Source organism: Pseudophryne corroboree, chromosome 4, assembly GCF_028390025.1.
Source record: "Pseudophryne corroboree isolate aPseCor3 chromosome 4, aPseCor3.hap2, whole genome shotgun sequence".
Classification (NCBI taxonomy): Eukaryota; Metazoa; Chordata; class Amphibia; order Anura; family Myobatrachidae; genus Pseudophryne; species Pseudophryne corroboree.
Genome location: NC_086447.1, coordinates 927,446,858 through 927,466,765, shown reverse-complemented (window position 1 = coordinate 927,466,765; position 19,908 = coordinate 927,446,858). Strand labels below are relative to the sequence as shown.

Here is a 19,908-nt window from a genome sequence, read left to right as displayed (position 1 = left end):
ACGAGCCAGAGAAGACAGCACTGATCGCACACTACAACACACACGAGCCAGAGAAGACAGCACTGACCACACACTACAACACACACGAGCCAGAGAAGACAGCACTGACTGCACACTACAACACACACGACCCAGAGAAGACAGCACTGACCGCACACTACAACACACACGAGCCAGAGAAGACAGCACTGACTGCACACTACAACACACACGAGCCAGAGAAGACAGCACTGATTGCACACTACAACACACACGAGCCAGAGAAGACAGCACTGACTGCACACTACAACACACACGACCGAGAGAAAACAGCACTGACTGCACACTACAACACACACGACCTAGAGAAAACAGCACTGACTGCACACTACAACACACACGACCGAGAGAAGACAGCACTGACCGCACACTACAACACACACGACCCAGAGAAGACAGCACTGACTGCACACTACAACACACACGACCCAGAGAAGACAGCACTGACTGCACACTACAACATACACGAGCCAGAGAAGACAGCACTGACCGCACACTACAACACACACGACCCAGAGAAGACAGCACACTACAACACACACGAGCCAGAGAAGACAGCACTGACCACACACTACAACACACACGAACCAGAGAAGACAGCACTGACCACACACTACAACACACACGACCCAGAGAAGACAGCACACTACAACACTCACGAGCCAGAGAAGACAGCACTGACTGCACACTACAACACAGACGAGCCAGAGAAGACAGCACTGACTGCACACTACAACATACACGAGCCAGAGAAGACAGCACTGACCGCACACTACAACACACACGACCCAGAGAAGACAGCACACTACAACACACACGAGCCAGAGAAGACAGCACTGACCACACACTACAACACACACGAGCCAGAGAAGACAGCACTGACCACACACTACAACACACACGAACCAGAGAAGACAGCACTGACCACACACTACAACACACACGAACCAGAGAAGACAGCACTGACCACACACTACAACACACACGACCCAGAGAAGACAGCACACTACAACACTCACGAGCCAGAGAAGACAGCACTGACTGCACACTACAACACAGACGAGCCAGAGAAGACAGCACTGACCGCACACTACAACACACACGAACCAGAGAAGACAGCACTGACCACACACTACAACACACACGACCCAGAGAAGACAGCACACTACAACACACACGAGCCAGAGAAGACAGCACTGACTGCACACTACAACACACACGAGCCAGAGAAGACAGCACTGACCGCACACTACAACATACACGAGCCAGAGAAGACAGCACTGACCGCACACTACAACACACACGACCCAGAGAAGACAGCACTGACCGCACACTACAACACACACGACCCAGAGAAGACAGCACTGACCGCACACTACAACACACACGAGCCAGAGAAGACAGCACTGACTGCACACTACAACACACACGACCCAGAGAAGACAGCACTGATCGCACACTACAAGACACACGACCTAGAGAAGACAGCACTGACTGCACACTACAACACACACGAGCCACAGAAGACAGCACTGACCGCACACTACAACACACACGAGCCACAGAAGACAGCACTGACCGCACACTACAACACACACGATCCAGAGAAGACAGCACTGACTGCACACTACAACACACACGAGCCAGAGAAAACAGCACTGACCGCACACTACAACACACACGACCCAGAGAAGACAGCACACTACAAGACACACAATGCAGGGAAGACAGCACTGATCGCACACTACAACACACACGAGCCAGAGAAGACAGCACTGACCGCACACTACAACACACACGAGCCAGAGAAGACAGCACTGATCGCACACTACAACACACACGACCTAGAGAAGACAGCACTGACTGCACACTACAACACACACGAGCCAGAGAAGACAGCACTGACCGCACACTACAACACACACGAGCCAGAGAAGACAGCACTGACTGCACACTACAACACACACGAGCCAGAGAAGACAGCACTGACTGCACACTACAACACACACGAGCCAGAGAAGACAGCACTGACCGCACACTACAACACACACGAGCCAGAGAAGACAGCACTGACCGCACACTACAACACACACGAGCCAGAGAAGACAGCACTGACCGCACACTACAACACACACGAGCCAGAGAAGACAGCACTGACCGCACACTACAACACACACGAGCCAGAGAAGACAGCACTGACCGCACACTACAACACACACGAGCCAGAGAAGACAGCACTGACCGCACACTACAACACACACGAGCCAGAGAAGACAGCACTGACCGCACACTACAACACACACGACCCAGAGAAGACAGCACTGACCGCACACTACAACACACACGACCTAGAGAAGACAGCACTGACTGCACACTACAACACACACGAGCCAGAGAAGACAGCACTGACTGCACACTACAACACACACGAGCCAGAGAAGACAGCACTGACTGCACACTACAACACACACTGACCGCACACTACAACACACACGAGCCAGAGAAGACAGCACTGACTGCACACTACAACACACACGAGCCAGAGAAGACAGCACTGACTGCACACTACAACACACACACTGACCGCACACTACAACACACACGAGCCAGAGAAGACAGCACTGACTGCACACTACAACACACACGAGCCAGAGAAGACAGCACTGACCGCACACTACAACACACACGAGCCAGAGAAGACAGCACTGACCGCACACTACAACACACACGACCCAGAGAAGACAGCACTGACCACACACTACAACACACACGACCCAGAGAAGACAGCACTGACCACACACTACAACATACACGAGCCAGAGAAGACAGCACTGACCGCACACTACAACACACACGAGCCAGAGAAGACAGCACTGACCACACACTACAACATACACGAGCCAGAGAAGACAGCACTGACTGCACACTACAAGACACACAATGCAGGGAAGACAGCACTGACCACACACTACAACACACACGAGCCAGAGAAGACAGCACTGACTGCACACTACAACACACACGAGCCAGAGAAGACAGCACTGACTGCACACTACAACACACAGGACCCAGAGAAGACAGCACTGACTGCACACTACAACACACAGGACCCAGAGAAGACAGCACTGACTGCACACTACAACACACACGAGCCAGAGAAGACAGCACTGACTGCACACTACAACACACACGAGCCAGAGAAGACAGCACTGACCGCACACTACAACACACACGAGCCAGAGAAGACAGCACTGACCACACACACGAGCCAGAGAATACAGCACTGACCGCACACTACAACACACACTGACCGCACACTACAACACACACGAGCCAGAGAAGACAGCACTGACTGCACACTACAACACACACGAGCCAGAGAAGACAGCACTGACCGCACACTACAACACACACGAGCCAGAGAAGACAGCACTGACTGCACACTACAACACACACACTGACCGCACACTACAACACACACGAGCCAGAGAAGACAGCACTGACCGCACACTACAACACACACGAGCCAGAGAAGACAGCACTGACCGCACACTACAACACACACGACCCAGAGAAGACAGCACTGACCGCACACTACAACACACACGAGCCAGAGAAGACAGCACTGACTGCACACTACAAGACACAATGCAGGGAAGACAGCACTGACCGCACACTACAAGACACACGAGCCAGAGAAGACAGCACTGACCGCACACTACAACACACACGAGCCACAGAAGACAGCACTGACCACACACTACAACACACACGACCCAGAGAAGACAGCACTGACTGCACACTACAACACACACGAGCCAGAGAAGACAGCACTGACCGCACACTACAACACACACGAGCCAGAGAAGACAGCACTGATCGCACACTACAACACACACGAGCCAGAGAAGACAGCACTGACTGCACACTACAACACACACGACCCAGAGAAGACAGCACTAACCGCACACTACAACACACACGAGCCAGAGAAGACAGCACTGATCGCACACTACAACACACACGAGCCAGAGAAGACAGCACTGACTGCACACTACAAGACACACAATGCAGGGAAGACAGCACTGACCGCACACTACAACACACACGAGCCAGAGAAGACAGCACTGACTGCACACTACAACACACACGAGCCAGAGAAGACAGCACTGACTGCACACTACAACACACACGAGCCAGAGAAGACAGCACTGACTGCACACCAACACACACGAGCCAGAGAAGACAGCACTGACTGCACACTACAAGACACACAATGCAGGGAAGACAGCACTGATCGCACACTACAACACACACGAGCCAGAAAAGACAGCACTGACCGCACACTACAACACACACGACCCAGAGAAGACAGCACTGACCACACACTACAACATACACGAGCCAGAGAAGACAGCACTGACTGCACACTACAACACACACGAGCCAGAGAAGACAGCACTGACTGCACACTACAACACACACACTGACCGCACACTACAACACACACGAGCCAGAGAAGACAGCACTGACCGCACACTACAACACACACGAGCCAGAGAAGACAGCACTGACCACACACTACAACATACACGAGCCAGAGAAGACAGCACTGACTGCACACTACAAGACACACAATGCAGGGAAGACAGCACTGATCGCACACTACAACACACACGAGCCAGAGAAGACAGCACTGACTGCACACTACAACACACACGAGCCAGAGAAGACAGCACTGACCGCACACTACAACACACACGAGCCAGAGAAGACAGCACTGACCACACACTACAACATACACGAGCCAGAGAAGACAGCACTGACTGCACACTACAAGACACACAATGCAGGGAAGACAGCACTGACCACACACTACAACACACACGAGCCAGAGAAGACAGCACTGACTGCACACTACAACACACACGAGCCAGAGAAGACAGCACTGACTGCACACTACAACACACAGGACCCAGAGAAGACAGCACTGACTGCACACTACAAGACACACGAGCCAGAGAAGACAGCACTGACTGCACACTACAACACACACGAGCCAGAGAAGACAGCACTGACTGCACACCAACACACACGAGCCAGAGAAGACAGCACTGACTGCACACTACAAGACACACAATGCAGGGAAGACAGCACTGATCGCACACTACAACACACACGAGCCAGAGAAGACAGCACTGACCGCACACTACAACACACACGACCCAGAGAAGACAGCACTGACCACACACTACAACATACACGAGCCAGAGAAGACAGCACTGACTGCACACTACAACACACACGAGCCAGAGAAGACAGCACTGACTGCACACTACAACACACACACTGACCGCACACTACAACACACACGAGCCAGAGAAGACAGCACTGACCGCACACTACAACACACACGAGCCAGAGAAGACCGCACTGACCACACACTACAACATACACGAGCCAGAGAAGACAGCACTGACTGCACACTACAAGACACACAATGCAGGGAAGACAGCACTGATCGCACACTACAACACACACGAGCCAGAGAAGACAGCACTGACTGCACACTACAACACACACGAGCCAGAGAAGACAGCACTGACCGCACACTACAACACACACGAGCCAGAGAAGACAGCACTGACCACACACTACAACATACACGAGCCAGAGAAGACAGCACTGACTGCACACTACAAGACACACAATGCAGGGAAGACAGCACTGACCACACACTACAACACACACGAGCCAGAGAAGACAGCACTGACCGCACACTACAACACACACGAGCCAGAGAAGACAGCACTGATCGCACACTACAACACACACGAGCCAGAGAAGACAGCACTGACTGCACACTACAACACACACGAGCCAGAGAAGACAGCACTGACTGCACACTACAACACACACGAGCCAGAGAAGACAGCACTGACTGCACACTACAACACACAGGACCCAGAGAAGACAGCACTGACTGCACACTACAACACACACGAGCCAGAGAAGACAGCACTGACTGCACACTACAACACACACGAGCCAGAGAAGACAGCACTGACTGCACACTACAACACACACGAGCCAGAGAAGACAGCACTGACTGCACACTACAACACACACGAGCCAGAGAAGACAGCACTGACTGCACACTACAACACACACGAGCCAGAGAAGACAGCACTGACTGCACACTACAACACACACGACCTAGAGAAGACAGCACTGACCGCACACTACAACACACACGAGCCAGAGAAGACAGCACTGACCACACACTACAACACACACGAGCCAGAGAAGACAGCACTGACCACACACTACAACACACACGAGCCAGAGAAGACAGCACTGACTGCACACTACAACACACACGAGCCAGAGAAGACAGCACTGACAGCACACTACAACACACACGACCCAGAGAAGACAGCACTGACTGCACACTACAACACACACGAGCCAGAGAAGACAGCACTGACCACACACTACAACACACACGACCCAGAGAAGACAGCACTGACCACACACTACAACACACACGAGCCAGAGAAGACAGCACTGACCACACACTACAACACACACGAGCCAGAGAAGACAGCACTGACTGCACACTACAAGACACACGAGCCAGAGAAGACAGCACTGACTGCACACTACAACACACACGACCCAGAGAAGACAGCACTGACCGCACACTACAACACACACGACCTAGAGAAGACAGCACTGACTGCACACTACAACACACACGAGCCAGAGAAGACAGCACTGACTGCACACTACAACACACACGAGCCAGAGAATACAGCACTGACCGCACACTACAACACACACACTGACCGCACACTACAACACACACGAGCCAGAGAAGACAGCACTGACTGCACATTACAACACACACGAGCCAGAGAAGACAGCACTGACCGCACACTACAACACACACGAGCCAGAGAACACAGCACTGACCGCACACTACAACACACACGAGCCACAGAAGACAGCACTGACCACACACTACAACACACACGATCCAGAGAAGACAGCACTGACTGCACACTACAACACACACGAGCCAGAGAAGACAGCACTGACTGCACACTACAACACACACACTGACCGCACACTACAACACACACGAGCCAGAGAAGACAGCACTGACTGCACACTACAACACACACGAGCCAGAGAAGACAGCACTGACCGCACACTACAACACACACGAGCCACAGAAGACAGCACTGACCGCACACTACAACACACACGAGCCACAGAAGACAGCACTGACCACACACTACAACACACACGATCCAGAGAAGACAGCACTGACTGCACACTACAACACACACGAGCCAGAGAAGACAGCACTGACCGCACACTACAACACACACACTGACCGCACACTACAACACACACGAGCCAGAGAAGACAGCACTGACCGCACACTACAACACACACGAGCCAGAGAAGACAGCACTGACCGCACACTACAACACACACGAGCCACAGAAGACAGCACTGACCACACACTACAACATACACGAGCCAGAGAAGACAGCACTGACTGCACACTACAAGACACACAATGCAGGGAAGACAGCACTGACTGCACACTACAACACACACGAGCCAGAGAAGACAGTACTGACTGCACACTACAACACACACAAGCCAGAGAAGACAGCACTGACTGCACACTACAACACACACGAGCCAGAGAAGACAGCACTGACCACACACTACAACACACACGAGCCAGAGAAGACAGCACTGACTGCACACTACAACACACACGACCTAGAGAAGACAGCACTGACTGCACACTACAACACACACGACCCAGAGAAGACAGCACTGACTGCACACTACAACACACACGACCTAGAGAAGACAGCACTGACCACACACTACAACACACACAACCTAGAGAAGACAGCACTGACTGCACACTACAACACACACGAGCCAGAGAAGACAGCACACTACAACACACACGACCCAGAGAAGACAGCACTGACTGCACACTACAACACACACGAGCCAGAGAAGACAGCACTGACTGCACACTACAACACACACGAGCCAGAGAAGACAGCACTGACTGCACACTACAACACACACGAGCCAGAGAAGACAGCACTGACTGCACACTACAACACACACGAGCCAGAGAAGACAGCACTGACTGCACACTACAACACACACGACCCAGAGAAGACAGCACTGACTGCACACTACAACACACACGAGCCAGAGAAGACAGCACTGACCGCACACTACAACACACACACTGACCGCACACTACAACACACACGAGCCAGAGAAGACAGCACTGACCGCACACTACAACACACACGACCTAGAGAAGACAGCACTGACTGCACACTACAACACACACGAGCCAGAGAAGACAGCACTGACCGCACACTACAACACACACGAGCCAGAGAAAACAGCACTGACTGCACACTACAACACACACGAGCCAGAGAAGACAGCACTGACCGCACACTACAACACACACGAGCCAGAGAAGACAGCACTGACTGCACACTACAACACACACGAGCCAGAGAAGACAGCACTGACTGCACACTACAACACACACGAGCCAGAGAAGACAGCACTGACCGCACACTACAACACACACGAGCCAGAGAAAACAGCACTGACTGCACACTACAACACACACGAGCCAGAGAAGACAGCACTGACCGCACACTACAACACACACGAGCCAGAGAAGACAGCACTGACTGCACACTACAACACACACGAGCCAGAGAAGACAGCACTGACCGCACACTACAACACACACGAGCCAGAGAAGACAGCACTGACCGCACACTACAACACACACGAGCCAGAGAAGACAGCACTGACTGCACACTACAACACACACGAGCCAGAGAAGACAGCACTGACTGCACACTACAACACACAGGACCCAGAGAAGACAGCACTGACTGCACACTACAACACACACGAGCCAGAGAAGACAGCACTGACTGCACACTACAACACACACGAGCCAGAGAAGACAGCACTGACTGCACACTACAACACACACGAGCCAGAGAAGACAGCACTGACTGCACACTACAACACACACGAGCCAGAGAAGACAGCACTGACTGCACACTACAACACACACGACCTAGAGAAGACAGCACTGACCGCACACTACAACACACACGAGCCAGAGAAGACAGCACTGACCACACACTACAACACACACGAGCCAGAGAAGACAGCACTGACCACACACTACAACACACACGAGCCAGAGAAGACAGCACTGACCACACACTACAACACACACGAGCCAGAGAAGACAGCACTGACTGCACACTACAACACACACGAGCCAGAGAAGACAGCACTGACAGCACACTACAACACACACGACCCAGAGAAGACAGCACTGACTGCACACTACAACACACACGAGCCAGAGAAGACAGCACTGACCACACACTACAACACACACGACCCAGAGAAGACAGCACTGACCACACACTACAACACACACGAGCCAGAGAAGACAGCACTGACCACACACTACAACACACACGAGCCAGAGAAGACAGCACTGACTGCACACTACAAGACACACGAGCCAGAGAAGACAGCACTGACTGCACACTACAACACACACGACCCAGAGAAGACAGCACTGACCGCACACTACAACACACACGACCTAGAGAAGACAGCACTGACTGCACACTACAACACACACGAGCCAGAGAAGACAGCACTGACTGCACACTACAACACACACGAGCCAGAGAAGACAGCACTGACCGCACACTACAACACACACACTGACCGCACACTACAACACACACGAGCCAGAGAAGACAGCACTGACTGCACATTACAACACACACGAGCCAGAGAAGACAGCACTGACCGCACACTACAACACACACGAGCCAGAGAACACAGCACTGACCGCACACTACAACACACACGAGCCACAGAAGACAGCACTGACCACACACTACAACACACACGATCCAGAGAAGACAGCACTGACTGCACACTACAACACACACGAGCCAGAGAAGACAGCACTGACTGCACACTACAACACACACACTGACCGCACACTACAACACACACGAGCCAGAGAAGACAGCACTGACTGCACACTACAACACACACGAGCCAGAGAAGACAGCACTGACCGCACACTACAACACACACGAGCCACAGAAGACAGCACTGACCGCACACTACAACACACACGAGCCACAGAAGACAGCACTGACCACACACTACAACACACACGATCCAGAGAAGACAGCACTGACTGCACACTACAACACACACGAGCCAGAGAAGACAGCACTGACCGCACACTACAACACACACACTGACCGCACACTACAACACACACGAGCCAGAGAAGACAGCACTGACCGCACACTACAACACACACGAGCCAGAGAAGACAGCACTGACCGCACACTACAACACACACGAGCCACAGAAGACAGCACTGACCACACACTACAACATACACGAGCCAGAGAAGACAGCACTGACTGCACACTACAAGACACACAATGCAGGGAAGACAGCACTGACTGCACACTACAACACACACGAGCCAGAGAAGACAGTACTGACTGCACACTACAACACACACAAGCCAGAGAAGACAGCACTGACTGCACACTACAACACACACGAGCCAGAGAAGACAGCACTGACCACACACTACAACACACACGAGCCAGAGAAGACAGCACTGACTGCACACTACAACACACACGACCTAGAGAAGACAGCACTGACTGCACACTACAACACACACGACCCAGAGAAGACAGCACTGACTGCACACTACAACACACACGACCTAGAGAAGACAGCACTGACCACACACTACAACACACACAACCTAGAGAAGACAGCACTGACTGCACACTACAACACACACGAGCCATAGAAGACAGCACTGACTGCACACTACAACACACACGAGCCAGAGAAGACAGCACACTACAACACACACGACCCAGAGAAGACAGCACTGACTGCACACTACAACACACACGAGCCAGAGAAGACAGCACTGACTGCACACTACAACACACACGAGCCAGAGAAGACAGCACTGACTGCACACTACAACACACACGAGCCAGAGAAGACAGCACTGACTGCACACTACAACACACACGACCCAGAGAAGACAGCACTGACTGCACACTACAACACACACGAGCCAGAGAAGACAGCACTGACCGCACACTACAACACACACACTGACCGCACACTACAACACACACGAGCCAGAGAAGACAGCACTGACCGCACACTACAACACACACGACCTAGAGAAGACAGCACTGACTGCACACTACAACACACACGAGCCAGAGAAGACAGCACTGACCGCACACTACAACACACACGAGCCAGAGAAAACAGCACTGACTGCACACTACAACACACACGAGCCAGAGAAGACAGCACTGACCGCACACTACAACACACACGAGCCAGAGAAGACAGCACTGACTGCACACTACAACACACACGAGCCAGAGAAGACAGCACTGACTGCACACTACAACATACACGAGCCAGAGAAGACAGTACTGACTGCACACTACAACACACACGAGCCAGAGAAGACAGCACTGACTGCACACTACAACACACACGAGCCAGAGAAGACAGCACTGACTGCACACTACAACACACACGAGCCAGAGAAGACAGCACTGACTGCACACTACAACACACACGACCCAGAGAAGACAGCACTGACTGCACACTACAACACACACGAGCCAGAGAAGACAGCACTGACCGCACACTACAACACACACACTGACCGCACACTACAACACACACGACCCATCGCAGATGCATGCGGAAACAATATTAAACTTTCTCCATCAGGGTAACGGAAGTGAGAGTGTAATATGTATCTCATCTCTGTAGTTAACATTCCAGGCTCTATGGCTTCCTAAGATCACCAGTTTGGCGTAACCCAACCGTCTGAGCCAATCAGGTGTGGCCAACATCAGCCTTCAGCTTGGAATAATAGGAAGACCGCTTCAAGGTTATATTTTATGCTTTCGTATTACTAAACCATGTCTTCAAAAGTACTGGTGTATCATTATCTGGTAACTGTGCCCAGCGCAGGATATTACTATGATAGAGCACTGCTGTAGTGCGTCAGTACAGGCTGTGTACAAAGACTCCAGTACAATCCCAGTGTCACACTCTGCATGCAGACTTCCTAACACCGAAACAGACCCTAGGGAATTACTGTATCATCAATATACATCACTATACATTAATCACTGTGCCCAGCGCAGGATATTACTATGATAGAGCACTGCTGTAGTGCGTCAGTACAGGCTGTGTACAAAGGCTCCAGTACAATCCCAGTGTCACACTCTGCATGCAGACTTCCTAACACCGAAACAGATCCTAGGGAATTACTGTATCATCAATATACATCACTATACATTAATCACTGTGCCAATGTGGACGGACTATGTAACATTGGAGCAAGAGGTATTAAGCCTGGAGAAGTGATAAATGCAAGGTGATAACGCACCAGCCAATCATCTCCTAACTGTAAATGTACATACTGGAGCTGATTGGCTGGTGCGTTATCACCTTGCACTTATCACTGCTTTATCACTTCTCCAGGCGTAATACATCTGCCCCATGGTGCCATAATGTCATTGTTAAGGACCCATACTCAATCCATAGCACATGGGATTATTATTCAGAATACAATCTGAACTATTCAGTCAGTAGAAACATATACCTACTTCTTTCTGACTACAGGTTTTAGGCCAGAACTTCAGCAATCCTCTAATGACCTGCAATTACAACAGACTGAATTAAAACGGGATTTCAAAACTTACAAATAAAATGTGAAAAACAAATTTAAAAAATAAGTTAAATAAATACATTAAACCCTTTAAGTTTCTTGTTCAATCACAGACTGCTGCTAGTGGGCCTTCTATAGTACCGATGTGATAGGGGACTTGGGGTGATATGTACTAAGCAGTGATAAAAGTGGGAGAAGTGAGCAAGTGGAGAAGTTGCCCATGGCAACCAATCAGCTGCTCTGTATACTTTTATAGTATGCAAATTATAAATGTTACGTCAATGCTGATTGGTTGCCATGTGCAACTTGTCCACTGGCTCACTTCTCCACTTTTATCACTGCTTAGTACATGTCCCCTAAGCCTGGAGAAGTGATAAAGCAGTGATAAGTGGAAGCTCCTGTCGTTTTTCAAATCCATAATGATTGGCTGGTGCGTTATCACCTTCCACTTATCACTTCTCCAGGTTAATACATCTACCCCTATATTATTTGGGCACAGCAGCAGCCACCGGCACTATAGTAATGGCGTGCGGTCACGTGAGACAGTGGCTTCCCCTCCATAAGCCAGGCCAGCGTGTGATGTGTACCTTGCACACAGCTCTCCTGCTTTTCATGTTTATGGCATTAGACAGCAGAGGCCTCTGCGGAAGACACTAACGCTCACCCACATACGTGTTCCAGCTATAATTAGCCCAGCTACTTTCCATTCTAAGCCTGTTGTGCAGCTCCACAGACACCCACTCAGACGGTGGAAGATGCACGCTTTCTGCGTTTTCTATCTGCTCGTGACATTTCCGTGCTGCTTTGGTTGTGAAGCCTCATCTGCGCTGGTGATTCATACATACACTTATCTCAATGGGGATTAGATTCTAGGTTATGCTGCTACGGTGCTTTTATGTAGTCGCCACGAACATACGATTATTACAATAAAATAGGTCTATCAGCGCCCTGCAGTCTACGTCCAGCCTGACTTCACAAGAAACAAGGACACCATCATTTATATCACAAGCTAGCTGCAAGATTTACAAAAAATAAATGATAAAAATAGACCAAGTATATAAAAGGAGAGACGAAAGCGACTTACTGGCTCCGTGAGAGTTGTATCTTTCTCCAAAAACTGGACAACGCAATACGCCAGCTGCAGACGCAACAAACACGGTTATTAATGGTGTGTATGTACAACGAGTCCTGTTTTATCAGCCAATACAGAAGATACACAATGAGGGCAAACAATAGTACACACTGTTTACTTTCCGTCACAAGAGAAGAGAGACTCCAAACGTAACAGATCATTAACATTAATGTGTAACGAGAAAAGCAGCAAACCTCAGACACTCATCTACTAATGCAATTACCAAGCCACGCTGAAGTGGTCCCGAGGGGCTCAGCCACTCCTGCCAGGGGCTACAGTACAGGGTAATGCTTCTACGTGGAAGGGCTGGCTCTCACTTTATGAATGTAACTGTGACACAGAAGCAGAGCTCCATTGTATCGGTTTCTAAGTGCTCCCATGCTTTGGATGTGGCACATGTGCAATGCTACATTGTATGAGAGACTGCTGACTTAACACTGTGGGAAAGGAGACGCTGAATGAACTATTCCTTTATGTATTGTCAGCACCTGCTGCGTCTTCGTCCAGTGACTAGTGGGGAGCGGACTGGCGCCGTTGACAAACCAAAGTAAAACCCTTTTTCTATTGAGGGTAACACACACAAGTGTGCACACACGCGCACTCGCAGCACTGTGTAGGGGGAAACGCCGGGAATTCAGCAACATGGACACAAACTTTCTATGGCTGAATATTTTCCTTTACATTTGATAGGGGAAAAAAAGGGCAGCAACTACTTTTACAGAAGGAGGATAGCTATGGGTTCAAACGATGATCCCTGATTTACTGCCATGTGTCTGATGAAGCAGCGATCAGCTCAGTCAGAGAAAGCGCTGATCTATATACTGATTGCACTGGCGGTATCAATGATACGTACATTCTGAATGACCTATATTGCAGTACTCCGTTACATCTACTACAAAGGAAAAGACCAAACCCCAACCCTCCTTTACAGCAATCAGCAGAGGTTCTCCATCCATACATCCGAGCTACAAGTACTTCAATACCCTCCAGCAGCTGAAGATGGGCCGCGTGGTACATGGTGAAACGCGGTAATCCCCTCCAGATTACCTTTATTTCCCAGTTATGCATTGAAGCCCATATAGGTGGTCATACGCTCTTTTAATTACGTGACCATGCAGAAAGGATGGTCTGCTTGCAATTTTTGTCCGCCGCCTGTCCTGGCTACTCACACAGAGCATAAAAGCAAAAACACCACATTAGTTCCCTGTCATATCTACGTAGAGAAACAGAACCACCTCAAATCAGTGTTAAAGTTATGCAAACTACCCACAGAAGCCAGAGAGTGAATTTATAGAATACTGTAAGTATGTCAATCATGAATAATGATTATTATACAAGCTCGTGAGATTGACTCAATGTAAGAATTTGGAGGTAAAAAAAAAAAAATTCTATCTCCTCCAAAAAACAGCATGGCACTCGCAGGGACTCCTCTCAAAACGTGTTTAATAGTGGTGTTGTATTGCTAATTTGCACTGGGCACCGGGACCAGCTGTTTCTAAGCACGGAGTGCCGGCTGATTTGGAGTATATATATTTATTAATTAGACTTTTATGGCACTTTCTTCCTCCAATAGTAACCATACTAACTGTACTAAAATGACCGGTTAATCCTTATGAGTTCTATATGAAGGGACAGTTTTCTTATTGATTTCCTTGTACAACACGTAAAATAAGCAGCGGGAACAAGCCACACTCACCTGCGCGTGAAACAAGGCTAGGCCTTTTGCTGTGTGCATAGGGATCAGGACTTTCATGAGAAATTGCTTATGTTCAGATTTCAGGGGTAACGCGAATCCATTGATGATACTGGGGTGAAAATGGAGACACATGATTTAGCAAGGAGTAAAAATTGTGCAAATGAATAGTAAGTTCCATATTGTTCCATATCAATCCTTAAAATTTTTTTTTTTTTTTTTCAACAATGCTCTTACACAATAAATGGCCCATTTCTGTCGTCTTTCCGTCTCTACCCTCTAAATGATTTTTTGACCTTGAAAGAGCTTCTCAGAACTGGACACCCTTATCAGAAGCGCAGGTCTGTTTCTCCCTGCTTCTGCTGGAACGGCGCACGGAACTGTCTGGATTACGAACGGTCGTCTGCCCTAGTCTTTGGACATTTCCAGCTGTGTCCGTGAGCGAAGTTATCTGTGCCTAAATTACCGATCCTTCACTTATATAATAAATAGCCTTAACATTGGAAGAGGCTCTTCATGCAATTGTTCTAATCTTCTGTGATTCTCCAGTTGGCCGTGCCAGACGTCAAGCCTAGCATGGCCTCGCGCTGTGTGGTCAGACCACGGCCGTCTCACAGGTCATCCAAATGCTTATACATTGGGTGCCTGAGCAGACTTGTATCAGCAATAAGGGTATAACACTTTTTTGGAGACCATTCCCAGAAAGGCATTCCAAAATTTGGAATATCGTTCGTCATGTGAAATGGGTGTCTTCTTTTCACGGTCTCAGGCCAGGCGAGTTCCCTCTCCGGTTAAAAGCTCAACCCGTTCTTTTTTTGACTAATGTTTTAAAGCTTTTATGAACTTGAAAAATTATTCTACAGTGTAGACAAAGGAATAGCAGACCTGCTTCTCCACATAGCCTGGTGACTTACTCTATCTCACCGACTGCCCACCAGTAATAAATCCCACCCCATGTCAGAAATCCTCCATATTGCTGTGGTAACTTATCACACCTCGCCCTGGAAGACCCCCGAAACGGTAACCCAGGGACCGGAGAGTGCTAACCAGGGAGCTGTGAAAGAACAGGGGACATCCCATGCATATCACTGCACACGAGTTCCAGAATTGCCACTAATGTGTCTGTTTCAACAAGAACACTTCGTAGGGAGGCCCAAGAACTTGGATATTATAGGTAAGTAGGTGCTCAGAAACCTAAAAGTAAAGCATGGTCACATTATGAGAAGTATAGAGATTATCTCGATAACTCCATGCTTCTTACAATGTGGCAGTTCTACGGAAACGACAAATGTTTTATCAGGGCAACAGCGCTATCAGTCATGTTTCCAGGGCGACGCTGGACTGGTATACAGAAACTTCAGTAACCTGGATGGACTGGCCAGCTAAGAGTCGAGACCTTAACCCCACTAAGAACCTCTGGGACGAATTTATTGATGGGTGCGTTCTAGGCTGACTCGACCTCTTTCAGTGTCACAGTTGGTCGCTGTACTTAAGGCAGAATGGCAAAACATACCGCCTGCTGTTGTCCAGGAACTTGTGGACAGTTTGCCAAGAAGGGTGTCTGCAGTAATCACCGCACGTGGTGGCCCTACAAAGTACTGACGTCCGTAACATCTCGCTGATCTGTTTGCAGTCAGTGTCCAATCACTTTTGTCTACATAGTGTAGTATGGTGGTGTGCTCACACAACTACTTCAATGGTGTGTTTTGCCACATGAAGTACATTTTGCAGTTGATTCTAGTGGTTTCCAGGTTCCAGCAACTTGTGTCATACGACATCTGACTGAGCTGTGTTGGTAAGGGTATATAGCACCTGTGCGCTCCCTTGGCTGTACCAGCTAGAAGGCATAGGCAGAGCAGTTCGTACAAACACTGGACGCATTGTGACAAGCGTAAGCTCCGTGGGCCTTTGGCTGTACAATGTGCTGTCTTACTCACGAGATCAGTGATACATAGTAAGAGACTGGTAGTATTTACAGCTGCTAGCTCCCCCAGTCACTGCTGTGTATCAATGTTTCAGCAATTAAGTGTATAAAAGCAGTGACAAAGCAAAATAATAAACAGCAGCTGGTAATGACAGAACAGTAACGCCCACTTACGACGGGCCGTTCTGAGCATTAGATTATAGGCAGAGTTATTCACTAATTTATAATCAGGTATTCCAATTATTTCTGTATATATATGTAGATGAGTAATGCAACAAATGAGCTCTGGGGGAGTCGCACTATTACGTGAACACATAGCGCCGCAGTCACACAGTCCGGTCATTGGCCCCAGCTGCGTCGCACATTAGCCGGTCAGCTACGGTCTATTACCTACATATAAAGGGCCTGCAGAATGTTACGTCTCATCAGCAAATTACCTGCCCAATATTTCCAGCAGTTCTGCCACACCGTTAAAATGTTCTGTTTCATAGATAAACCTATTGAGGAAAGAGACTAGTTAGCGAAACTTGCTTGCAACGTGCACTTCTTAAAAACAAATAAAAAGGCAGCATAACCCACTTTAATTATATTCTGCATGATTCATTAAGCTAATAAGCATGGCATAGCACATCCTATGTCTGGCGGTTACACATTGTGTATTATCTGTTACGCTTTGTGAGGAGAAGATAAATTATTACTAAAAGGCATTTCAAAACAGGAATTGCCGACATTAAGCTCAAAATTCACTTTGTATTGTCTGTGGCCAGTATACTACAACGGAGCAGGGGTACAATGTATTGGCCGACAGTCAATAGGTTGACTATATGTGGTCGATAGGTATAAAAGGTCGACATGTTTTGGGGGGTTTTCTCAACATTTTCTAGATTAGCTATCAACGTGGATATCTGTTGGAAATAGTAACATGTGCGAGCGGAAAGAGCCTGACCCCAACTACATTTTGTACCAGTCAACCATTTGGTGTCGACCTACTGACCGTCGGAAATAACACTGTCAATCCATTGATCCACCCCTGCCTCCCCACTATGTCCATACGCTCAGGGAACAAAACACAGTTATAAACTACAGTATTATAACTAACCCCTCTGTACAGTAATTAGAAAACGAGGCGCAAGAAGCAGGACGACGAATGGGTGACAGAGTGCAGCTGAGTGGCGGTGGGTGGGGGGGATAGAACGTCACCATGCACTAGAGATGAGCAGGTTCGGTTTTACTCGGTTCTCAAAACGGCATCTTATTGGCTCACGGATGTCTCGTGTTTTGGATAGCCAATAAGATGCCGTTTTGAGAACAGAGTAAAACCCGAACCCGCTCATCTCTACTATGCACCACTCTTACAGTTAGGGGGAAGAGCCCTGTACATGTACGATTCCTACCAGAAGCCACGTATAAAGGCTCAGCTAGCACAGTCTGCTTTCCCCCCACTCTCCAAATCCAGATGTCTGCTTGTCTAAACACACGTAGCACCCAGGTGAAATTCTGCTTCTATACTTAGCCGGTGTCTTACATACCGCACCAGCATTGGGTCAGATACTCCGCTGCACAAAGCAACACTTATTTTTCAGAATTTCCTTATTTGTTTTAAAAGGCCGTGCAGGAAACCATACGGTTAGATGGAATGTGTTATCGGAGTAATTTCATAACGTACCGCTATAAACATTTACAGTATTTCATGCCTCTTCCAGCCACGGCAGTGCGCGTTTGGAAAACATGAGCGCTATTCTTTATAGAGATGTTTGGGGGATGAGCTTACGCCACAAGATCTAGATGTAACAGACTGAATACACTCTACACGTTTCTTATCAAGTTATAACGCAAAGTTTATGTCTACTTACTGTTTTCTTATTGCATTAAAATGTAATCACACGACATTCAATGGCAGTTCTAACATGAATGAGGAAAGGATATAAGCTCAGAAATAATAAACAGCAAACATTTGAAAACTGGCTTGCACTGTCACAATCTTCCCACTGGGATTTAAAGGGCGAGCGGTGGAGTCTGGGCAGCGAGTTGTGGTGCTGTTGCCGCAACTTCCACATCATTGCAAAGGCGACTTACCCCCTCACAGCTAGTTGAACTCACCCCTTTGTATTTTTAGTAGTCATCGTGTAAGGTGGAGTCACATGACCTATTTCGTAAAAATGCTGTTTCATGCCAACGCAAACAAACATTTTCCAAACTGCAAGGATCTGAACTTAAGACTAATATGCAAAATGTGAAGCATA

At 48.9% G+C, this 19,908-nt stretch overlaps 1 protein-coding gene across 1 annotated transcript in view; it reads right to left on the bottom strand.

Moving 5' to 3' along the window:
• The window catches only part of PPP2R5A (protein phosphatase 2 regulatory subunit B'alpha), a 170,451-nt gene that overhangs the window by 15,809 nt on the left and 134,734 nt on the right, over positions 1–19,908 (bottom strand). The window contains exons 6-9 of the mRNA XM_063919047.1: positions 18,103–18,162; positions 15,745–15,853; positions 14,001–14,054; positions 12,855–12,905 (exon numbers count right to left, since the gene is read on the bottom strand). Of these exons, the coding sequence (XP_063775117.1) occupies positions 12,855–12,905; positions 14,001–14,054; positions 15,745–15,853; positions 18,103–18,162 (274 nt within the window). The remainder of the gene's footprint in view (positions 1–12,854; positions 12,906–14,000; positions 14,055–15,744; positions 15,854–18,102; positions 18,163–19,908) is intronic.